Below are 24,163 nucleotides of genomic sequence, written 5' to 3' on the forward strand. Positions count from 1 at the left end.
AAACAGCAGCTTGGCGACTCAACCCCAGAAAGCAAGCCACTGCTTCAGCCTGAAATCATCAGGAACACAGCTACCACAACTACTGTTTAAGGAGTAACACACACCAAGTTAAAAGCCAGCATCTGAAGTAGAAACCACCTTCTGAACTTCATCCTACATACTTGATCTTGCCTGTAGGGGTATGGCTTTCAGGGGGACATTACTGAGGCCTCTAGGTATGGCAGAGCTCCACAAGATTTAAGTTCAGATCCTATTTTCTGCTGTTCAAAATAAAGATCTTCAGTAGGCAAAAGAAGAATCCATCCTACTTGGAAGCTTCAAGTAGTAGTCTTGGAGCTCTATGATTGTTTATCTACCCATATCCTTGAAGCAGATGCACCCTTCCCACAAGTGAAAGAATCACTCATAAGTACAGCATTCCTCCTCTTAGCAGAAGGAAAGTCAGCTTTTCTGCAGCAAACGAATGTTTCTGGGAAACTAATGCTATTCAATACAATCTAGCCCCTCAAAGCCTTAAAGCTATGTAACAAACCTCTGCATTGCCGTACCTGGTTTCAGGATGACCTCACACTATCTTCATAGCTCTCTGCTTCCTGTGCATTGACTAGACATAGTAGGGTGACTTCCGCAATACCCTGCCATGCACAAACAGATAGCTATCCTAAGGAAAAAAAACCTCAGCCCTTCCAGGATAATGCACAATTTTAGCCCCTTGTAGGCTACATCTCAGGCACTGAATCACAGCTCCAGCTGTCTTCATGGGGTTAGAATGCAGGCACATGTGTCACAGGCACCTAAGTCACTATTTAATCAGTGACTCAGTTTGGTACAGTAGTCTTTGAACTGTCATCTCCAGTTAGTCCATCCAAGTTCTATCTCTCAAGGAAGCTTCCCCAGCCAGTCCTCTCTGGCTCACTGCAAGTTTGCAGGGAAGGACAACAAAGTTACTCCATCAGCACCTGCTTACCCAGCAGTGGCTAGGAGCAGATACACCAAACCATTAGTGATCTGCAAAGAGGGAGAATCAAACTCCTCTCCCTCCCTGTTCCCAGCTAAGTTATCCTTCCCTTCCTCTGTACTCTTCTGGCATTTGTCAAGTATTGCTGAGCAATTTACTCAATCTATCAGAGTTAATCTGCTTGTTATTTTCCCACTAAGCTGTGACAAACTGGATCCAACAGAGGGATCCAGTTAGTATCAAGACAAGATACACAGCAGGAGCATGCAACTTGTTTTGTACTCATTCACCTCCAGCATCCTTCTTCCTGCAGCCCCAATCCCTTGCCCATCACTTGGGCTAAAGACAGATTTCTGATTAAGTGACACAATGAAAATTCATATCAGTTTATTTTACAAGAAAGCTGTAGAAAAGTGACAATTCTCCCTCTTTACATAGCAGAATTGAACCTTCATTGCAGAACTCAGCTACCCCGTGCAGGAGAAGTACCAGAAAGACTGAGCTAGGCTTTGAATGGGTGGAGAGATGCTGCAACTGAGGTTAAAAAAACCCCAAACTTTTAGTGGGCCTTATTTCCACTGTCATACGCTTGCATCCAGTCTCCTACCAACACAAAACAGCTCCAGTCCAGCACCAAATATACAGTCCTTGTTGAAAACAATGTTGTACAGCTGGAATAACGCAAAGTTTCCCATACTGTTGTGGCTCCAAACTTCAGCTGAGCAGCTTTTTCCGTGAGTAAGTCCTGCTAAGGGGATGCTTTCTGGAAGTCATGAGGTGGAATGGAGACAGCTCCTGGTTGGCAGTAATTTGGAAAGCGTCAGATTCCTCTTCTACAAAATAGAAAGAATAAATTAAAGCCAGTTTGCCAAAGTTTACTGGTGACTCCAAGAAGCCAAATACTAACTGGAAACAAGAACAGTACAGCACCCTTCCTACTAAGCTACTCTCTTTCTTCATTGCTGCCTCCCCTCCCTTCCAAACTTCCCACTTCACGCCAAGCTTTGTGGAAGCATGTGAGATCGGGACACTGAATACAGAAATGGCAGATACAGCCACAGGTGTTCTGCACAAAGACCAATCCCTAGCACAGTATGCTTTTGTTCACATTTAGTTGCAGGCAAGCAGAGAGCACACCTAGTCTGCTCAAGCCCAGCCTTTCCTTACAGCACAGGTGGTTACCTTGAACACACTTTCTCCGAGATGGTGGTGTTTGCCCCTGGCACAACAGCGGAGACTGGGTCAGTGCTAGAAGGCTGGTAGCAGAGAGCACACTCTTCACTGGTGGAGTTGAGCCTAGAGAAGCACAGTGAGATGCTGCAGTAAACTGACAACTCAAGAGTGCTTTCAGGTAAGTTTCATACACAGCCTTTATTCTACCTCAAAATTTCCATCAAACTCCAAGTATCACTTGTACTATCTGAAACAAAATCTAGGCTGGCACAGTGGGTTTCTGGCATCAAGAAAGGTAAACAGCAGTCTGGAATTAGCTCTTGGCACATGTAATTTTCTTAGGTGGTTTAGTAGAAAAGCACTTCACTCGTATTAAATATAGTTACTCTTCAGTTAACTCATGTGTGCTGAAAAAAAACCTGTTAAAACCACGACGATCTGTAAATACAAAAACAAGGTCTGTAGGTACAGAAAGTCTCTTACAGGACCAGCTTAAGGCTAAATACTGCTATTATTTCCTGTCCTGAATATGGACTAACATGGCTTTGAAGTTTGCCCATTTTTCTCAGTGATACCTGCTGAATGAGTAAGGCACTGCCTCTGTATACAAACCTTTCCTTGCAAGAGGAAACAGACACTGAAGCTTAATGCTTCAGGGCATGCAATGACTACAGAACAACATCTGCCATAGTCCCCTGTAACACCTGATTTCTAGAACAATACTGGATTAAGTATTCGAAATTCAGAAGGCCTTGCTTACAGAGCTGAGAGAGCCTGTTTCATCAAGGTCAGCTGAATCATCAGTACCCACAGCAAAAGCAGAGGTAAAGTTAAATACCTACCAATACAACATTACTGCTAGCAAGGCAATCATTTCTGATACCCACTTTCAATGGGCCTGCCACTGCAGGCAGATAGAATAATTGGAGCACCAATAAATACCAACATCCACAGGACTAACCCTGCCAGGGCTCCAGTTTATACTAAAGCTTTAGACTTAAGACAGTTGGCTTCAGTTCTAGATGCTGGGCAGAAACAGCTAGCAGCATCAACACAGACCCAAATAAATCACCAGTCATATGCAATTGGGAACCTCCCTCCCCAAGTTCTCAAACTTTCCTTTTAATTCTTCCAGCCTCCTACTCTTTCATATTTCTCTGATCTCTCTCCCATCACTAACACTCCATTGATGAACTCCTCACATCCAGTCTGCCTCTCCACATAATTAACTTCCATGTCATTTACAACCCACTCTCCCCCTCCACCTCATTCTCCCTCAGATAGTCAGACAGAAAACAACTGTGTTCCTGTTTTTGTCTACCCCACACTTTCAACCATCTCTGAATTTCAATGGAGTGTCACTCATGCCACTTAATTACCTGACAAAAGGAAGACATCATCATCCCCTACACAACTGCACTGCTCAAGAGTTATGAGCGCACATGCTCCTCGTTTCTCAGGAAGTACAGAGTCCATCCTTGATTTGCTTCTGTTGCCCTCATCTCTGGAAAAGTCAGTGAGATCCAAGTTGCCCCTATCAGTGCAAGATCTCTTGGCATCACGATTCTCCTCCTTTTCTGGTGATAGATATGTAAAGACCCGCTTCCGAGATTTCAAGCCAAAAGTTCCCATAGCAGAGTCCTCATCAGCCCTGGATTCAGAGTCACTAGGAGATGCCTGGTCCTGAAGCCTGGAAATCCCTTCCAGTTCAAATTCCCCAAGAGTATTTGTTACTTTGCTGCTACAATGGTCCGAGATCTTCATCTCTCCTTCTCTGCCTGTTAACATTCTTTTCTGTTCATCAGCATGCTTCTCACTTTGACCACAGCTAGCATTAGCAGTGCTGCCTGCTGCTCTCTTTCTCCGAGGCCAATCGTTGATAGCATCAGGGGTAGTCTTCCCTTTCTGCTTTGGAGAAGGCGTCCGGGGAACTCCTGCTTCTAAGGGGGATGGCGAGGTGGCATTAGAGGCACAGCTTGTTGGGGTGTATGACTGGCATATGTAGGTCTGTCCTCTACCTTTCCCAGGTGTACTGTGGAAAGAGCGAAAGCAGGATGGCGAAACACAGGCAGCTGCTAGTTTTCCCGGGTGATTGCTACACCAGGTCATAGCAAGATCACCAAAGGGGCTTTCTCCTCCCTTGGATTTGCTGGCATTTGCTTCAGGTTGAACTTCCAACGATGAGCAAGAGCCAATTTTCTTAATGCGAAGTTTGGGCAGGCCTGAAGCTTGCATTTCAAGTTCAACCTCATAAGTCGGTGTGCCAGCAGAAGGCGGTTTGCAATGACTTTTAGGAGTAGAGAACTTGGCTAGAAGTTGAGGATTTCCCATCCGTGCTGCAGCCTCCCGCTGCCTCCTGTCTGCAGTGCAGCGTAAAGAATAGGCAGGAGCAGACTTTGGCATAGGAGGTGTAGTATTCAGGGAAAATCTGGAATGTCTCTTAAGACTTGGAGCCTTCAGCCCCATATATTCTTCTCTAAGCAGGGTTCTTGGTTCCAAGTCATCACTAACTGTTTGAGAAACACTTAGGAACGATTCACAGGTGTTTGCACTGGAGTTTCCCTCCTTAACCAATTGCTCACACTCTATCTCAGCATTCTGTGCATGTACCTGCCCTCCAGCAGAAGGCTTTGGAGACAAATGCTTTTCCAAGTCTTCTGCTTCCTCTCTTGGAAAAGGCTTTCGAGACACTACATCCATCTCTTTATTTTTCTCTGATAAAGGGGTATTTTCTGTAACTGGGGATTGACAAAGCTGAAGGCTTTCTACAGAAGAGTTACCACCACTATCATGATGATTGTCCTTATTTTCAGAAGGTGTTGCACATGCAAGTGTGAGGTTCTCTCCTCCAGAATTTGGTCCACATTTGGCCTGCTTGGATGTGTGAAGCAGGGACCTCAGTGAAGTGCCAGTAATACCTGGAGATTTTTGAAAAGATGGTTTAAATGCACTAAGCTCCCAGTCAGACTCCCTAGCCTGCGTGTGGGAAGGAGAGCAGATTGCTACAGTGTTCGTGGAACTTTCACAGAGAGGAGAACCGAAGGGAGGCTCTAGCCTCACAGCGAGCTGTGATATTTTTGCACTCAGTGGGCTGGTACATAATTCTGAACCTGAATCTTCAGGTTTCCTGGGAGTACTTTTAATTGTTTGAGATAACAGATCTGACTGCACCTGAATTTCCTTTGAGAGGATTTGCCTCCGAGTACTAACTGGAGATGCTAATTTTGAGAGATATCTCGAAGAACATCTTGGAGTTTGCAGTTCTGTAAAACATCTTTCCTGGACAGCAGAGGGGGAAGAAGCAGCTGGACTTGAAGATGTCAGAGGTAATAATGAGGCATTGAGCACTGCAAACCCTTCAGGTTCTGGTATTTGTAAGCCAGCCTCTTTGCAAGGGGGGGAAAGTCCTGCTGGAGAACAATCCTTAGAAATTACTTGCAGTAAGTGAACTCTCTTACTTTCAGTTAACACAGATGGCGATTTGACCCTTTGTACAGGATGAGAAAAGTACTTTCCCAGACACTTAGCTGCAGTCTGCTTAGCAGCTGGACTTTTGCCAACAGTCTTCTCCAGCTTCTGTGGTGTCCTGTGGAGAATGCGAGGTGACCTCCTTGGTAGCTTACTGGCAGAATTCAGTGGCTTCTGGGAAAATTTATGAGGTGTTTTTCTAGGAGTCTGCAGGGGAAAAAAGAAAAAAAAAAAAAGAATCATGCTTGTTCTATTCCAGCAGTATTATCTACCCCTCTTGATATTTACTTCTCAAGATTTAAAACACAAAGAACATTTGATTAGACTTAACAGGAACACTAAATTTAAGGTGTGTAGGTCTCACTAAACATGAATTGAAAAAGGGGATAGGAAGAGAGAGGTAAGTGTTTCTACCTGACAGGCAGTCAGCTCCTCTAAGTTTAAAGAATCTTTTCTTGTTCTCCTCCTTCCAGGTGAATGCTTCACTGCAGGACTACACACGTCAATGACTGCACCGAAGAAAAACCTCTTGGGAGTCTGGACAGTGGGGCTCTCCGAATGCTGCTTAATGCCTATAAAGTGGAACAGTACAATACAACTAACACCAAGTAACCTGCCACAAACAATTGTCTCAATCACTTCAGATGTATGGACAAGTAGCATACAAAGCCTATGGCCCTTGCATCTTCTTTTCTAGCCAACTGTTAAAGCTTCACCAGAATTATTGTTATTTCCCAGTACAAAACTAATATCCATCTGTAGAAAGAGTGCTCTAGCAGAAAAAAGTACAAAATAGCTCAGCCTCTTATTCTATTTATAGCTTGTAGCTTAAGAAAGTTCTGGTTCACAACTAAGGATTCTAGTAAGTACAATATAAAGAACCAAATGTCACCATTTATAGCTGATAATCCTACTGAGAAAGCCAGCAAAGAAGATCCCATCAGTCATTCCTTTATGCTGCCAAAGTAGACTGGAAGTAAGCTTTAGGATTTCTGTCCCATAATTTACAGGGATTTCACTGCATTTAGGGAATGCAGACTGACAATCAGTGGTATTCTGTTAGATGGGCCTGACTGGTTTCTTAAGATGGCAGTGTATTCATCATAGAAATAGCTGCCTTGCCATCCTCCAAATTCAGTATCCCTGTTCAAAAATAATTACTGGGGATGAATTTCTGTCTACAGAAGATATTACATGATAGCTCTTCACTTCTTACAGTCTCTTGTAGAGACAAATCAAATCAGAGCTATCCATGCCAGCTTTTCAGATCAGCAATATCAGCCTGCTCAGATCCCATTCAGTACCTTCTACATCTGGCAATGTACAGCTCTCTTCTTGTCCCTGATGGACTCGGTGTGAATTTTGTGAGCTGGGCTGTGTAGTGGAATAGAAAACACCAGAGCCGGTCCTATTCAAAGACAGCTGTTTGATGCGTGGGCTTCTTCTCAAGCCTGCTTCTGAAAAGGTAAGGATATTGGAGATTAAGCCTTCTTTCTCTCCCTCAACCGTGGGGACATCTTCAGGAACCGCTCATAACCGAAAAGAACATACTCTAAGAAGAAACTTCCACACAGCTATCTCATGTAGGAAGGCAAGTGTGCAAAGAAGCTTCAACTTTCTTGGGGATTTAGAACATTAATGCATACAAATCTTCTTCCAATCATGATGCCCCCTCCTCTAAGTCATGATTACTCTCATCCCGCTCTCTAGCAATTATATGGAAAGGAATGCTAGAAAAGCCATGTTCAATTCAAGTTACAGCCAGGTTAAATAATTAGTTAATGCTCCTGTCTCTTTTTACTAGTGATTTCATCTTCCACTTGCCCAACCATGCTGTTTTCTCCTTCCTTCCTGGGGCTAAGAAACAGCAATAGCCAACATAACATAGAAACACTTCACAGAGCCAGGTGCCTATCTGTTACACTAGAAATCAGAGCAGTGTTAGGGCCACAGCACAACATGTTGAAGTTACATTAAAAAAAAACACCTGCATGTGCTGGTTTGACAGTAATTATAGCAGCTCAGAATCTTGTTCACCCTCAAAGTCCTTAAGGTATTTTCATTTAAAAGAGTTACTATCTACTTTTCTTTCTTAACTTCTACTATACAGGGTTGTCAAAGCAGTGAGCAGCAAGTGGTTCTGTCAGAGAAGGCTGTGCTCCACCAACAGAACAGTACAATACTTTTGTACTGACTATTCATGAATTACCTAAATTGAAGCATGCTCCTCTTAGGAGCTACAACACAGCAAAACCACCTTTAATAAAAAATAAGTGCTTACCATTTATGGCTTTCTCTGGAGATTCTTCTACAACACCAGTGTCACAACCTGGATCAGAAGACCTTGAGAAACAGCAGACATTTTGGACTTGGCATACTGTTCACATTTCCAAAAACAGAACTTACCACATAGATTGAAAAGCAGTACTCTATTCTACAATATACTGCTTTGTGGGCTACTCTAAGTGAGCAATTAGTAAGCACTTTGCCTCCTATTAACATTTGATTGAGTATGGGTAACTGTCTAGCTGTATAGGTAACAGTTCTACATGGAAGTAAATGCTAAATTTCAGCCTGGAGTCCACAAAACACAGCACAGGCCTTTTCTTCAGAAGCCCTCGAAACAGCAACTGAACCTAAACAGTAGCTAGCTGCAGGAATTAAAGCACCCTGACCTACATGATGAAGCAAGCAGTATTTTTCCCCAGTGAGACAACAGAACTTAGCCCCCACTGGTTCTCTTACTGCCTTAGGTGAAGATGACACTTTGACCACAAAGAAGATACCTGGTTCTTGCGCTCGCAGCCATTAATTAGGCATCCAATACTTATTGAAGAAATTCAGAAAGAGCTTACTCACCGGCCTTTGATCTGCTTATGTAGTAGTCTCCTGGAGACCTGCTTATGTAGTGGTGTTTCTGCAACTCTCTTGGTCAATAACTTGCGATGATCTAAAAATCAAGCAAGAGCTATAACATCACACAATTATAAAGCAGTTAGGACAAATAAATACATACAGTTTTGTACAGGCTTCAGTTGAAGAATGACAGCCAATATAGAATCATTGTGCACCAGTCTCCCAGCACTCATAAGCTATCATCATAGCTTATGAGCTATGAGTCCAGTGTCTACACTTCCTTCCCACTCCCTCAATATTATTAATAGTACTGACTGTCAGACATAATTAACCTACTGAGATAACTTTCATTCTCCGATCCTTTTTTAACCAAGCATTTTTAACAGTTTTGAGACAGAGTTCAATAAAAAATAGGTTTCAGTTTCAATACCATCCTATTCACCCTCCAAAACACCACAGCAGTGATCTAAAAATACTTTCCTCTTTCATTAAAAACATGTCATAATTGTTTCATAGAACTGAGCATGCAAAAATAGGAATTTTAGCAAAAGCTCTTCCACAACAATCCTACATGTGCAAGTCATATCCTACCTTTAGTGCCTTCATCAGTGCATTTGTATCTTAAGCCTTCCACAGCAGATACTGACTGGCTTCTAGGCATCTTCTTCATAGACCTTTTCGATGGTGAAAGTATCTCTTCATTGAAGAGGTTCCTCCTTACCTTTGTAACCTCTGTGAGGCAAGACAAAGCAAGAAATGATCAGATTAAACGGGAAAAAAGGGGGGAAGGGGGTAGAAATCACAGGAAGGTAATTTTGTCAGGTCACTAGAGATGGGAACATCACATACCAGCATAGAAAAACAACTTTTTAGAGTGCACAAAGCATTGAAAAGTTGCTTTTCTGCTACTGGAACAAGTCCATCCTGGACTTCTCTTACAAGTTTGCATTATTTGCATTATCCCAGCAATAAGCTATGAACAGATCCATAGCAGAAAAAGCAGCCAGTCAGCATCCCAGACAGAGAAACATTAAGTGAGCTACAAAATCTCCACTGAAGTACATGTTGGTTCAGAGAACACTATGTGGGATTTAATTTTATTAAGTATTTTGCAGAGAGCTAGCCTGTTTCCAGATATAGGAGTTCACTCTTGTCCTCATTTTCTTTTCAGGACAGAGAAGATGGAAATAATTACAAGGTTCAAGGAAGAATGGAAAGTTTTTCTTTTCAGGATACATGATTTAAGTTTTCTGCATGTGAGCACACACAGAATACAGTGATTATTTTTTCCTCAAAGTTTTTGCAGAATTCAGCAAAACTTCCTTCGATTTCCAGCATGCTTCAGCATAATTTCATCACGGCTCACTAAAATTTACAGGGAGAACATGTGCTGAAGATGCACCTTTCCATGGAAAAGCTAGAAGTCAATATACCTTGCACTGCTGCTTTCTGCAACAAAGGCATCTGTTGGGACTTCTCAGTAGCAAGGTAAGAACGCAAGTTCTCCTGAAACAAGAAAGAAATTAGCCTCACCAGCATGTTATGTTTAATTATTAAGAATACTAACTGTAAGCTCTGAACCACACATTATTTCAATTTCTCCCTCAAAACGATTTTGATCTCTGCACAGCTGATACAGGGCATACTTACTAAGTGAATACAGAGCAAGAGTTTTTGCACTAAAGTGTCACTTCACAACGTTGCTGCACCCCTACAGAAGCCAAACACACACAATCCTCTTGGAAGGTTTTACCTTTCTGATGGGATTCTTGGTTATCTTGGGAATCTCAATTTGACGCAGGTTCTGTGGTGCTTCTGTCATGCTCCTGTGTCTGGCTAATACACTACTCCTTTAGAAAGTATACAAAGATTAAATTAAAATAAGATCAGAAGCATAGTTATCAACCTAATGACGATTAAACCTGAAGTTTGACTCTAGAGATAGGAAGTCTTTACCTAAATTCAGATTGCAAATTGCATTGGTACTTCACATTACAACACTGAAAGATGATTTGCAATATAAATAGCTATACCTAACTTTAAGGTTGGTATTAAAGCTCATTTCACAATTTGCTAACATGTACACAGGACCCCCAACATAGAGGTCTACAGTAAATTGCAGTTTTAACTTCAACAATATAGGGTCACCTACTGCACAGTAGAACATCCTCTTTCTCTGACGGAAGATACTCAAATCTTCTATACTTGTGCAAAATATACACATACAGAATCAAGATTACACTTTGATATAGTCAACAATGGCAAGTTAAAATGAAAAATTAATATTTCTCTCAGGCTTGCAGAGCTATCAGCAGGTGTCAGCTTGCCCCAACTAGCTCTCCAGCAACAGAAACAATGACTGAGCTGTAGTTTAGACAACTCCTCAGCCACAGCCCAGGCTGCAACAAGCTGCCTCCTATTTGGAATTATTACCTTCTCTTTTTGGCAGATCTGGTGCGCAGCTCCTCCAGCTGATCACTCTCAGTGAGTAGGCGAACAGCACTGGGAGTTAAGGCAGATGATAAAGATGGTGGAAGGCCTGGAGATTTGCTATCCAGAGTCACAGAGTCATCACTGAAGAAGTCTGAAGGCAGAACAGATGCCAGCTTCAGGGGTATTTGTGTACCGAGACCATAGTAAATATCTCCAAGGGTCTTTGGTATAGAATTCACATACCTAGAGCATCAGAGAGAAGCCACATCAAATACAATGCCCCATAAAACTGTCAGTGTTTCAATCCCAAGGTTTGAACTAAATCTTTGTTCTTAAGTGTCAATTAAAAAAACAACTGAAAATCAACTCTTTTTCATTAGTTTACTTGCTTATCAGCTACATTTTCTTTAATCAAGATATAACAAACAGCACATGCCTAAACTTCTGAAAATTACAAAGATGCAGTAAATCAAAGCTGTAGATTGCTGTTTACTCAAAGAAGATATCCAACCAAAACCACAGTCCCCAGTAACACTTAAGTCATGCTAAAGAACTTACAATTCTAATATTTCCTCTAGAAACTTTGTAAGATACCCTGGGTCTTCAGTCAGACATAAAATGCGCAGCATATCTGTCATCTGGAAGAGAAAGTCAGTGGGAAAACAGATTAAGTGTGACAGTTGCAACACCAGATTTTTTTAGTAAGTAATATAAAGTGTTACAGTAAGACCAAGGGAAAACTACAGCTTCCAGGTCTGCATTTCTAGTGCCATCCAGAAACACAACCTGGTGTATAATTCACTTGCCTCTTCTAACAGCTGCTCCATTTTGTCAGTGTTGCTTTGCAGTGAAGGGCACTGAAGACATAACTCAAGGCGCAAAAACACCTGAAGTCGGCACCTAAGAAAACAAGTAATCATTACCTGGCTTTTTTCTGGTGGAAACAGCATATTTACTGCAAAAGGTATGCTCAAAAAAGCAATGGGAGTGGAAGTGGCTCCTTCTGACAGCATAATTTGGTTAGCATTTCATTTTGGTGGCAGGGGAGATGCCTCATTTCAGATATAGGCTGCAATGCTTATCACACAGCGTATGTATATTTGAATTTAATGAAATGTTTTTACTGTGACCAGAGATTCTCCTTGGAATATTTACCCCGTGTAAATACTTTTCCACTTGCACAAAAAAGCCACCATTAAAAATTGCTAACCAGCTCCACAGTATCTCAGAAGTTGAAGTAAATAGAGTGTCTCATACTCTCTGACTTTGGCCTCCTTCTGTAAGCCATGCTGTTGTCTGAGCATTTTGCTGGTCTTCAGGAGATGGTTTCTAACTCTCTCCACACAGGCCACCTGCAGAGACACATAATTACAGCAAAAACTTCAAGTCTGTTCCCTGTCTGCAGGACAGGTTTTTTCCACCCTCCTCTGTTGACCCATTCTTTTGGGAATAGCTCAATTTTTCTCTTCTCCAAGGAGAATAATTCTCTTTTTCTTTTAGTAGCAAAGTCACAATGACATGAGACATAGAAGAAATTGTAGCTTAAAATCATAGAGAAGGACACTTGCTTGCAGCTTCAGACCTTCTTCAGTAACTATAAGATTTGTCTTTCACACTATTTTTTTCAATTACTCACAAGTTTACCAATTTTGGTTTCAGTGAGTTACTTTAAATCTATAAATAGCGTTAAAGATTGTAAGAAATACCTTGAACTATTTTTCTTTCCTGCAAAAGTAGTAGGCCTAGATTTGCCATATAAAGAAAAACCAGAAGATACATCTTTTTTAAAATATGGTTTTCAAGAATGTATTTTTTAAAATACTGTCTTTGAATAAGTGAAATTAGAATTCAGAATGAGGTCAATGTAATTGAAAGACATCTGTTACAATCTTTAGTAAAGGTGTAAACTGATAACCAAAATGGATTTTCCTACACTCTTTACAAGTAATCATTACCTGGCTTTCTTCTGGTGGAAACAGCATATTTACTGCAAAAGGTATGCTCAAAAAAGCAATGGGAGGGGAAGTGGCTCCTTCTGACAGCATAAGTTGGTTAGCAGCTTTTCGCTATTGAGTCAGCACAGATAGAAGTAGTTAGCAGTTGTGGTTTTGACTACGTGCAACTGTGCATAAAAACTTCAGGTAAGATGAAGGAAAGGTAGCCTAAAATATTAAAAACTTTCATTTCCAGATCAGTAACAACCCTGCCCACATGCTCTTACCTACCTCTTTCTCTTTGGTATCTTGTACTTTCAAGAACCTTTTAATGACCATAATCATATTCTGGGCACACGCAGATGAAAGAACTCCCTCAGCAACAGCCTTCTGGTAGCTTGCAATTAAATGGAACTGCAGTTCCTCCTCAGTTTTGAAGTCTGCAAGGGAAATGGTTCAAGTTAACTAAATGCCTGTTCACCACACCTTACTGATAAAACACCCATTCCAGCTGAAGAGGGGAACAGAGGTCATCAAAAGATATATTTTCTCCAGCAAAGACACATCCAGACCACAGAACACTAACAGAAGCAGTCCCAGGTCCAGACCCCATGACAAATGATAAGCTTAGTTCCAAGTAGATTAGCAAGCTTTCAGGTTACTGTAGCAGTCAAGAAATTTCCTTTACTTCTGCATAATTAGTAAATAGGGCGCTCCCCTCTACTCCTTTTGGTTAAAGAAAAAAGATAAGTTCCTTATTGCTTTTTTTCAGATGGAGACATGGCAAGAAACTAACCCCAGGAGTAGTTGTAACACTAGGTTGTAAACATTTATAGAAACTAACTGAGAAAATGGTGGAAAAAATAACCACTCTGTGCCAAGCTGAAGATACAGTAACCCAAACATTGATCTTCTCCCTAGCACCCAATACTCCGTTATTATCCTTCCCTCTCCCTTCCATACAAATCCCATATGACCTCCTACAAATATCAGACCTGATAATGCATACCTATTGATATTTTAAGTGCCTTTTCCTTTTCTTCCACTTTTTCATCCAATCTTTTTGATGAAAGCTTCTGCGGAACCTTCTCATTGATTGTTGGTGGCACACCATCAGGTTGCAACTTCTGAGCTTTTACATTCAGTCTTGCTACGTTGAGCATCTGCAGGGATCTGGACATGGTCTTCATCTTCTGTCGGACTGGAGTTCGGGGAACCCCACCTGCAATGCCACAAAAAGAGAGTTCTACTGTCAGACATACTGGGGCAGGAAAGCAACCCAAGGTAGAGCATAATACTGAATTCTGTGTTACTGTCAAGTGAGATTAGTAACCTTCTAGTGGAAAACATGGCCAAAAGTAAAAAGCAGGTGAAAACTGTTGCTCTGCATAAGAACTTACACAGGTATAACCAGAAGTTACATATACAGGAAGCAATCTTGTATCACAGAAATAGAAATAGCTGACAGAGCAAGACTTAGGGATACATCAGGTCCATATATAATCAACTGTGGTTAGTGTACTGAAATGCAATGATAAAACTCTTCTAGAAGAAAGTGGTTTATTTCTCAAAATTAGAACAAAGTTGAGAGGTTGCAATATTTACTACTAGTTGGAGCGGTCCCTATTTCAACAGTTAGTGAAACTGCAAAGCTCTGCATGCTGCTTTTTAACAGCTTTGTCAGTCACTGCACAGGCTTGAATTAGAGTCATTTGGATTGTACTAAAGGACAATCCTAATACTAATATGTAAATGATGCTGTCTCTAAATAAAAAAAAATCTAAAGCATGCAGCTACTCAGAGGAGAGTACAGATCTCTAGGGTTCATGCATTAAAAAGGCCTGCTGAGAAGTCTTTATGCTTTAATTGACAACACACACATATAATCCCAAAGTATACATACGTCTTTTTTTATTATTTCCTGGTCCAGCTGCAGCAGATGTTTCACTGAATTTTCTCTGGTACAGCTCAGATAGCCTTTCCGAGAGTTCCACTTCAGATTGGTCTGCATCATCCTTCCCATTAGCACTAGGAACCTGCAGGAGACTATATAGAAGAGCCATTTAATACAGTTATCACAAAATATGGGAGTGGGAGGCATATCCCAAGTTCCCAGTGGACAGGAATCCAGTTTCTCTAGGTGCCAGCCCACAGCAATATAGTGTGACTAAAGCATGCTAGTACTCTTCCGATGCCTGCTCCCCAAAACTCTTCCTTAAAAGATACAAAAAACCAAACCACCCTCTTAAGAGGGCCACACCAAGTTTGAAAAAAGCATAACAAGAGTTGCCTGATGTACAATGGATATGCCACTGACCCATGCCAAAAAACTACATGAGCAGCTTTGCGCTAAGCTATCCTGCATTAGGCTTTTTTTTTGTTTCCCTCAACAAGCTCTTTGAAGAAAACAGGTTTATTCATTCCTACTAAATACCAACTGTGATAACACAACTACTATCTTCAGTATCTTGCAGTGGATCTTATCATACCATAAGAGCAGATGAAGTCTGACATCTCCCCAAGTAGCTTAAGGTCATTTTAAGTCACCTATATCACTCCTGAGACTGTCAAGATCTTAATCCACACAAACTGCTACCCAAACATCCTGTTCCCGGTTCCTTTTGTCTATACACCAAGACATAATGAAGCAAAAGCACACAGTAAACTAAGTACAGAAATAAAAGCACTAAGAGTAGCATTTAATTCTAGAACTCTGAGCAACACTGCAGCCATACTCCATTAACAGGAAGCAGAAATCCTTGATTATTACTGAGAGACATGTTTCAGAAAAATACCTGAATGACTCCATCAGATCTGAGCTTGCTCCACAAGCATTCGATGCAGGATACCATGCTTCAAGCATTGAAGGATGCCAGCCTCCTGTATGGGACAGTTCCCGTTGAACCCACTCTGGCATAGGAGTTTCTTCTCCTGTGAGCAGACACACAAAAAAAAATTAGAAAACTAAATGAAGTGGCAGGAGGTCCCAGACTCCACAGAGGCTCTAAAGCAGAGGTTTCCAAACCTTTGCTCCTGGAGAGACAATTTAATAGCCAATACATCAGGCAGGGAGACTCTTAAGATTTACTACAACACAAAACAGGTGAGCTAAAAGCAGCCTCCTTGCAGCCCCACCCAAAGGCTTTACTGGCCAGGGCTGGCCTATGTGACACATTTTAGGAAACCTCATTCTAAAAACTTGTCCCCAGGCACAAGTAGCTGCGCTTTGTCTACAAGCTAATGGAAACTAATGCTCTGTCAATAAAACAGAAACGTACAACAGTGCAGATTTCTGCATCACAAGGCCTGAGCCACAGAAGACAAGACAAAATTAACAAGTCCCAAAAATGAGAGACTCCTTGCTGAGAAAATTATTAGTTTTAGATTTTTCCACACTAAATCAGATCTAGAGATGATCAAAAGATGATAAGTTTTGCATTGGCGGACACCTACCCATACTGGCCAGAGAATCTTCCACCGATGTGTTAATTTTACTCAACACACTATTCACAATGTCTGGGATGTGAAGAGCATGGTCTTGGGAAGAGTTCTCCACTACAGCTCCTTCAAAGTTGCACCGCTGAACTTCAGCGGTCTTCTCAGTACCAAGTATAGTTAGAACTGCAGTGCTCTCAGAAAGTGGTGATAAGACAGCCGTGCAGTGGCACCAAGTTTTACATAGAGATACCTCAGCAACCTACATTAAAAAAAAAAAAGCAAAGTTTACATTATCTAGAAATACAGAGACCTAAGGAGTACAGATACTTTACAAACAGGTTATATATTTACATGACCTTCTAAAGAATGTTCTGAATTTAGCTCCAAATGAGCAATTTGCAGTGCAACAAATACCACTACTACTGTCTTCACAACACAATACATTGTCACCCCTTTTGTCACAGCTCATTTCAGAACAGATATTAGTTTAAGGCAAAGAAAAAATTTACCATGTGCAGTTCTTCAGTCACTAGACTCCTTAAGAGCTGAAGAAACAGTGACCTGTTATGTTCTGCCTGCTCAGACGGTGAGCTCTGCAGTATCCAGCTCTCTGTGAGAAAGTGGCCAGCCTGCATCAAGCTCCAAGACGTCAAGCTACCTTTCAGGAAGATATTGACTGGACAATGCAGTTGTCTTTGGCTCATGGCTAGAGGTTCCAGGACCACAGCACAACTTTCCTGCTTCTTTCCTCCTGTGCAAGGATAGGATAAAGCTTATAAAACAGGTTTTTCATCTAGATGATGACACAACTTCAATGCAAGAAAAACAAATTCAGAGATTAAACTGGGAATAGTTCTACCATAAGCGTATTGCAGAACTGATCTTCCCGAGCTCTCATGGAGGAGCTAAGTGCACAAAGGGACACCTAAAGAGACAATGCGCACTTCATGCTGCTTTAAAGCTAATCTGCTGTCTTTTGAAGGTACTTTTTGTGTTCTTACTTTAGCTAAATTGAAGCTGAGACAAAGCATTTAGAAGAAAAGGCTGTATTACCTATATAAGGTGGGACCAGCAAAGAGCTCTTCAGGCATCCAAACCTCTGGAAGCATGGAAAACTGAAGAGACTAAATCAGAAATATGGGCTAATAGCTCTCTTATCAGAGGAACTAGAGCACATGCAGGATTTTTTTTTTTTAAACTTAGGCTCTTAAATATCTGAAATTACTTACACCCATACTGTTCACAAGGGAAACTTATCAAGGACCCTGCATGAGAGATCACAGTTATTACTCTGCACACCAATTTCTTTTTTTTTAATTACCAGGCACGCTGAGAAACACCGTTCCTTCTTGCTGAGGGAATACTGCTTGAAACACAGACGGCTTTGAGAACAAGCAGTTCAAAGTTGCATCCAGTGGCAGAAGCATGGTCCAAGGCACAGTCTGTGGCACCGGGGAACCTGAGTCTGCAAGAAAGCCATGAGCAAGATCTGCCCTGTGGTGACTCAAACATTGCACTAAAGTTTCAGACTGCAAAATGGTGCCTCCCGTCTGATGGATCAGTTCAAACATTGTCCAGTATCCAACATGATCTGGGGATTGGATCAGCTGAAATAAAGTAACAGAGAGATCTCAAGTTAATGTTAGCAGTGAGATAACTTCCATCCAAACAAATAGAGATTGCATGCTTTTAGAAAAACTAGCATAAGAAACACCTACAAAGCATCTTAACACAGTGCTTTCCAGGTATTTTATGGAGTTTATTAACCTTATTAGGAACCCAATAAAAAAAATACTATTCCCACTGAATTAAGAGGTAGCTAATATTTTCAAGCATGTATCTAGACTCCTGAATTGTCAGACTGTTTATCTGGAATTCTGAATAGCTGCAACTCCAACCTAACTCAAAGCACAAGATGACCCATCAAAAAACACTGTACAGTTACTCAGTTGCTGATATATCTCCACGGGGAGAACTACCATTCCAGATTTCAGTCTCTTGCTGAACAAGATTACGTGGCAGAAACTGCAGACCTTTCCCTACCACTCAAAGACTACAGCATAAAGCGGCTGTCCCTTCTTATACGGGAAGGTAGTGTAGAAGATGGCCCACTAGTACCCACAGCTGAAAGCTGTGCGGTATAATCTCATTACCTGCGGCCACTCGGCAGTGTCCACCCAGAACAGGGTGATCTTCTGGTCCACAATCAACTCCTGGACACTCTTGGGCAGGAGTTTCTCCGCCAGCTCCTGAGCCGTGGGCGGCTCACGAGAGGAGGAAGGGGCGTCACTCCCCGACACGAACTGCCGCAGCTCCCTCCGCGAGTGGGGGCAGGGGGAGAAGAGGAAGACGGCGTTCACAAAGCCCTCGGGGGGCGTCTGGCTCTCTGGGTGCTCTCCGGCGGCCGGCCCCGTCCTCCGGCTCCGGCGGAGCGGCTTGGCGGGGGACGCGATCTCCGGGCGGTCCCACTGGAAGTCGAGGAGCGTCTCCTTGAGGCCGTTGTGGGTGAGGGCGGCGCGGGACGCCGGCCCGGGCAGGACGGCGGCGGGTCCCCGCGCCCCGAGCCGCTCCGCCAGCTCCTCCTCGAAGCGGGCCCAGGCGTGGGGCCCCGGCGGGCGGAAGCCGCCGCCCCGCGAAGCCCCGCCGCGCCCCCCGAGCGAGTCGAAGAACCTGAAGGCCCAGCGGAGGCGGGGCAGGCCGAAGCGGCAGCCCAGGTGGTTGAGGAGCCGCAGGGCGCCGCGCTGGAGCCGCGCCCGCCGCCCCGGGCTGGCCGTGTCCAGCAGGAACACCACGCTGTGGGAGCACGCCATGACGCCCGCCCGCCGCCTCACAGACGGCCCAACGGCCGCCCCCGCCGCGCGCGCGGGCCCCGTCAGGCCGCGCCCGCCGCCATCACCCGGTACAACTGCTGGCGCCCTCGCCTCGCCGCGCCCTCATTGGCCGCCGCCGAGGGACCGCCCCCCCACAGTCTTCGCTCCCCATTGGGCCGCCGTGGCGGCCGCGGCGTAGGGCGCCTGCGCAATGCGGCGCCCGCGCTGGCGGCAGGCGGGGGACGAAAAGGAGGAGGGGCGCCGGCCGTTCGAGCGGCGCTCTCCGCCGATTGGCCGGCCGCGGCGTGCGTGCGGGGCAGCGCGGCATTCCATTGGCCAGGATCCGTGTGGAACGTGGAGGGCGAGGCCAGCGCCCGGAGCGAGCCGATTGGCCGCCGCCGCCTTTTTAAAATTTAAAGCCGGCAGGGCGCGCGTAGCGGTGACGTCACTGCCTTCCTCTCCCCCGCATTGGGCGTAAAGGCTGTGATGTCACGATGATGTTACCGCCGTCACCTCCCCGGGGCGGGGTCTCCGAGGCAGGAGGCGCGGCCGTCGGAGCCCGGAGAGCGCGGGGGGGGGGGGCGGTAGCGCACGCCGTGGGCGGCGGGCGGGCGCGGGGCTGAGCCGCAGGAGCTTCCCCTTCCGTTCCCGCCCCGGCCCGGCCCGCCCCGCACCCGAGCAGGCTCCCGCTCGCCGCTAGAGGTCAACGCCAGCCCGCAAACCGGCACGGCGGCGGCCCCCGCCGCCGATCGGCCGTCCGCGGGCAGGCCCAGCCCCGGGCAGGAGGGACAGCCTTCCCCCGGAAGGTCCTGCAGACCCGGGGGAGGTGTCACCCCAGGGCTTATCCTCCTCCCTGAGCCTCCCCGGAGGACAGCAAGGACAGCCCGGGGCCCGTATGGGTGAAAAGGTGTAGGGTTGGGGCGCCTGGAGAGGGGCTGACGCCTGGGGAGGTGGAGGACGAAGACCCTGGGTTGTCGTCAACCGCCTTGCCCCCGAGCATCGTCTCCCGGCAGGTCTTGGAGCACATCTTTACCCCGTGGGTGTTAGCAGTCAAGGTGTGATCCAGGTGTGGATGGATCACACCGGGTAACAGGGAGGAGAAAGACCCACAGACCAGAGCCGCCCAGATGTCCACACCACCCTTCTCTCCAGAGCCTGAATGCCCCAGCCTAAACCAGTGTCACCAGCAGCCAGTCGTATTTATAAAGCAACAAAGACAAGCGGGCAATAAAGCACCCACTCGGCTTCGCTGGTGACTATGAACGCAAGCAGGTTTAATGAGCTGGAACGAGGAGCTGATCCACTCGGGTGCGCAGGAGTAACCTGCCACCAAGAGCAAGGGAAGGACACCAGGTCTCCCTGGTTGAAAGGGTGGCGGGCAGCCTGTGGTCTTGGGGATGTGGGCTCCCTGGGGAGCCACGGGTCCCTCCTCCTGGCTGGGGGTTGCTTTTGGCCCTGTGAGACATCTCATGCTTCTTATCAATACATCACTCTCCTGTATGAGCCCTGAAGAAGAGCCAACCCCACCATGCTCCCGCTGCCATTGCCCAGCCACTGGCATCCGTCCCAGCAGCCCGCTGAGGATGCTTAGCAGACTGTGACCAAAACCTGCCTTATCACGGTCCACCTGGGACCAGAAACAAACTTGGGGCACAGGGGGAGTTTCCAGCAAAGCCCGCCAGCTCCCGATGCGGGAATTGCCACCAGCTGCTCAACCCCCTGCTCCTTTCCTCCCCACTCCAGCATATTTGCTCTTGAAGCCCATGCAACTCTTGGGAGAGCTATCAGAAGTGTTGGCTGAGCCCCAGTGACCTGCATGTTTCCCAGCGTGACAGCTGGAGTCGCTCACACCTCTGCTTCTTGCACTGTCCTGCACTTGCACTGCTCAAAGAGACATTCGCCCTCTCTGCCTGCTCCCCAAGGACACTGACTTCTCTCTCAGAGCCCTTGGGTTCTTTCTGGACAATCATTTACTTGCTGCTAAATGTGGTTTCTTGGAAGGAAGGAGAGGGCACAGGAAAAACCATTTGTAAATTGGGCTCATGTTTGGTTGGCACTTTGATCCAGATAGGGGTTTTTTTAACTTAAAAAAGTCTTGTTTCATTTTGACCTTTTTCCAACATTTGTCTCCAAGTGATATTTAATGGTGAGGGCTGAAAAAAGGGCTGAGAAAACCCAGACCTAAATAAACTGTTTGATCTCCCACCATACCACCACTCTCTCCCGCCCAGGTGGAAAGTTTATTTGCCATTCTGGGGAGCCAGCCAAAAAAAGGTTTTGTTTTGGATTGACTCAGATACTTTGGTTTCTGGACACTCCTCAAGGACCTGCACAAGCAATGAGTCACCTTTGATGCTGGGCAATGCCCAGACGCTCACTTGTGTTGCATCAAGGCTTCTGAGCCTCTCCATATCATCATCTTCCAGTGCCTTCTCCATGCCACATGCACAAAGGCTACTGGTAGTGGCTGCTGCTGCTTTGCCCACTAATTCTGGAAAGCAAGGCAAGCTGGGCACAGGGCTCCTTGGTGGATCTGCAGACAGTTGTCTGAGAAGGGAGGAAGCTGCAGGAAGGGAAGGCGGCAGCTGGGAGGGTTGACTGCTTCTTGGGTGCTAAAGTCCTTGGAGGTAGCTTTGGCGTGGGTGCAGCATGACGTGGAAGGTCACTGGTGCCTCCTGGGGGGCAACTTCTTTGGTTCTCTGTCTTAATGCAGAAGAATTTGATCTGTTTCCCTTCTGCTTGCCAGTGAGCTAGGCAAGCCAGCATGAGCTCTGGGGTAAATCCAGTCAGGAGCAAGGATCGCTGCCTGCTGCATGTAGGCTAGCCCAGCCTCACATCCCTCCTCTGGGGAAGTTCTGGTATTGCCTGGTTTTACCTGGTTCTCCTCACTCCAGTGAATCCTTGGAGCTGCCAGGAGATAAAGGAGGGAAAGGCGAGGGTAAGCAGGCAAGGACTGTGAGGCCAGCACCCACAATGCTGCAGATGGTGGAGATGGTGCTTCCAGCTCTGCTCTCCCCTGGGTGTCTCCAGGCTCCTGGAGTCCTTGGCTTTGCGGTCACCTCTCAGAGCCAGCACAGAGCTTTGGCCCAGCATTGGCTGCGATAAGATCTGCCGAGACAGTTCGCAGTGACCCAAGGAGCCCCCATTCCCTCCTCTCCAGGGTGAAATTGCCCTGAGGCCTCTAGGCAAGAAGGAGGGATTTCTGTGTGCTTCAGAACTTGTTTTTACATCTCTTAAATATTTTTAGTGCTCATAAAAGTGAGAAACTGGGAGAGACCCAGCTGGGACCAGTACTGTACAACCCTCACCCAGAGCCTTCCCAAGGCAACTGAGACTTGACCGCTGCCAGCCCTACTCCCATGTCTCCAGAGCAGAAGGGCAAACATACCTGCTCCTCTTCCTCCAGCGTCATCCCACTGATTTTTTGGGGAAACCTTGCCAGTCTGATGGGTGCTGGACATGATGGGCCAAATTCAGTGGTGGAGCAGGCAAGCATTGCCTCCAGCAGGCACTGCGCTGGCTCACACCGGCATGGAGTTCCCAACAGGGCTTTTAAGCAGCTTGATATTTTTGACTGGGGCATGGTGAAATCTGCCCCATGCATCCTACCACACAGTTAGGTACCTTGTAGGATGGATACAAAGGACTTGGTCTAACCCACCATAGGAAGCACCCTGCCAGCATTGCTGCAGGCACCTGTGCTGGCATGGCCCTGCCAGCCTTTCCAGTGTTACCCTGGCCCTGCAAAGGAGCTTGGAGAGAAGCTGGTCCTTTAAAGGGCTCTCACAGCATGGGCAGTCAGTGGAGCATGCCAGCCGCGATGGGACTGCAGTAGCAGAGCACTGATCTGCAGGTCGATAAGGAGGGGTAGCACAAGGCAGTGTGGCAAGGTGAGACTATGGGGCCAGCAGAAAAGCCATTAGCCTTTGTCCTCGGCCTCCAGACACAGGGGAGAGGGGCTGGGGACAGTGGGTGGGACAGAGCTGCTACCTCCTGGGCTGTGCAAGGGCTTTGCAAGCTGCTTTTCTGGGGACACTGCCATTTCAGTGAGACCACGGATTAGAAAAGCTCAGCAGTTTAGTTTCTTCTGCTAAGGAGTAGTCACAAAGCATAATAGCTGGTGGCTACGGTACCTTAGCAAGTTCCCTTGTGTTATAAGATGCTCCTCTGTGCCCCTGTGTTGCCTTTCTCAAGCTGTCTAAGAGCTGCTCTAGGGTAGGGCTGAAGACTGGTCCTACCACGTAGCTGGCAGGAGAACAGGCAACTATCAACACTGCTGCTAGCAATTATGGCTCAGGTATTGTTTAGGGATTTCAGTTTCTTTCTAGCTGGAGATCTCTTCTTTCCTGGTGTGTACAGCTGAGACTGCCCTGCAGAAACTGTGTGTAATGGGAGACCCAAAAACATAGTGGGTGAGCCCTAAGCAGCATTGCTCGAGGCAGTGCCCATCCTCAGGACAACAGCAACATCCACTTGCTTTAGGTGTCTCCACCAAGTGACCCCAGTCGAGCCACAGCCAGCTGAAGCTCAGCTCATGCAGGGTAAGGGCTAGGCAGATGGGGTTCTCTTTTCCTCAGCCCAGGCATGGACAAGAGGGGAGGGGTGCTGGTCTGGACCCTTGCCAAGACAAGCACAGCACAAGTTTGCGGCCCCGACCTCCCAGTGCTCCCCCGGGGCTGCAGGAAGGAGCCTGCACCCCGATGGTCTCCCGTGGTCCAGCATTCCCTTGCTGTCTGGGTTCACTCGCTGTCTTACTCCCAGCTGACCCTCCCTGGTGTGTCTGGATCACTAGCTGGTTCCACTGCCATAGAAAAGTGCTCCTGAGCTGCATCTCCCCAGCTCTTCCCAAACCTGCCTCTGCCCTGCTGCCTGCACAGGGCCCAAATGAGGTTGGAGAATGATTTTGTGTGGAGAATGATTTTGTGTGGCTGTCAGTGTCTTTAAGACCATCCACAGCATTTTTCTGCCATCTGTCATTTTGAGAAGAAAGCAAACAAGAAAAACTAATAAACTCAAATTATTGCCTAATCAACACAGAAATCAGTGCTACTTGCTCAGCCTGCGGGCCACAATTAGATGCCATCAGCAAATTT

At 45.7% G+C, this 24,163-nt stretch overlaps 1 protein-coding gene across 1 annotated transcript; it reads right to left on the reverse strand.

The window, feature by feature from the left end:
- Positions 1–1,328: 1,328 nt before the first annotated feature.
- Positions 1,329–19,153, reverse strand: TICRR (TOPBP1 interacting checkpoint and replication regulator). Its single transcript, XM_009912413.2, has 22 exons — positions 18,414–19,153; positions 17,582–17,867; positions 16,770–17,011; positions 16,276–16,519; positions 15,618–15,753; positions 14,726–14,868; positions 13,832–14,044; positions 13,114–13,262; positions 12,146–12,240; positions 11,695–11,788; positions 11,447–11,526; positions 10,889–11,131; positions 10,209–10,305; positions 9,889–9,961; positions 9,047–9,187; positions 8,459–8,549; positions 7,881–7,942; positions 6,904–7,056; positions 6,014–6,171; positions 3,511–5,806; positions 2,141–2,254; positions 1,329–1,791 (listed from the first exon to the last, which is right to left on the reverse strand). Exons 1-22 carry the CDS (start codon positions 19,068–19,070, stop codon positions 1,673–1,675), a joined length of 5,886 nt encoding a protein of 1,961 aa, XP_009910715.2. The 5' UTR covers positions 19,071–19,153; the 3' UTR covers positions 1,329–1,672.
- Between the last annotated feature and the right edge of the window lie 5,010 nt (positions 19,154–24,163).

Source organism: Haliaeetus albicilla, chromosome 12, assembly GCF_947461875.1.
Source record: "Haliaeetus albicilla chromosome 12, bHalAlb1.1, whole genome shotgun sequence".
In the NCBI taxonomy this organism is placed as follows: domain Eukaryota; kingdom Metazoa; phylum Chordata; class Aves; order Accipitriformes; family Accipitridae; genus Haliaeetus; species Haliaeetus albicilla.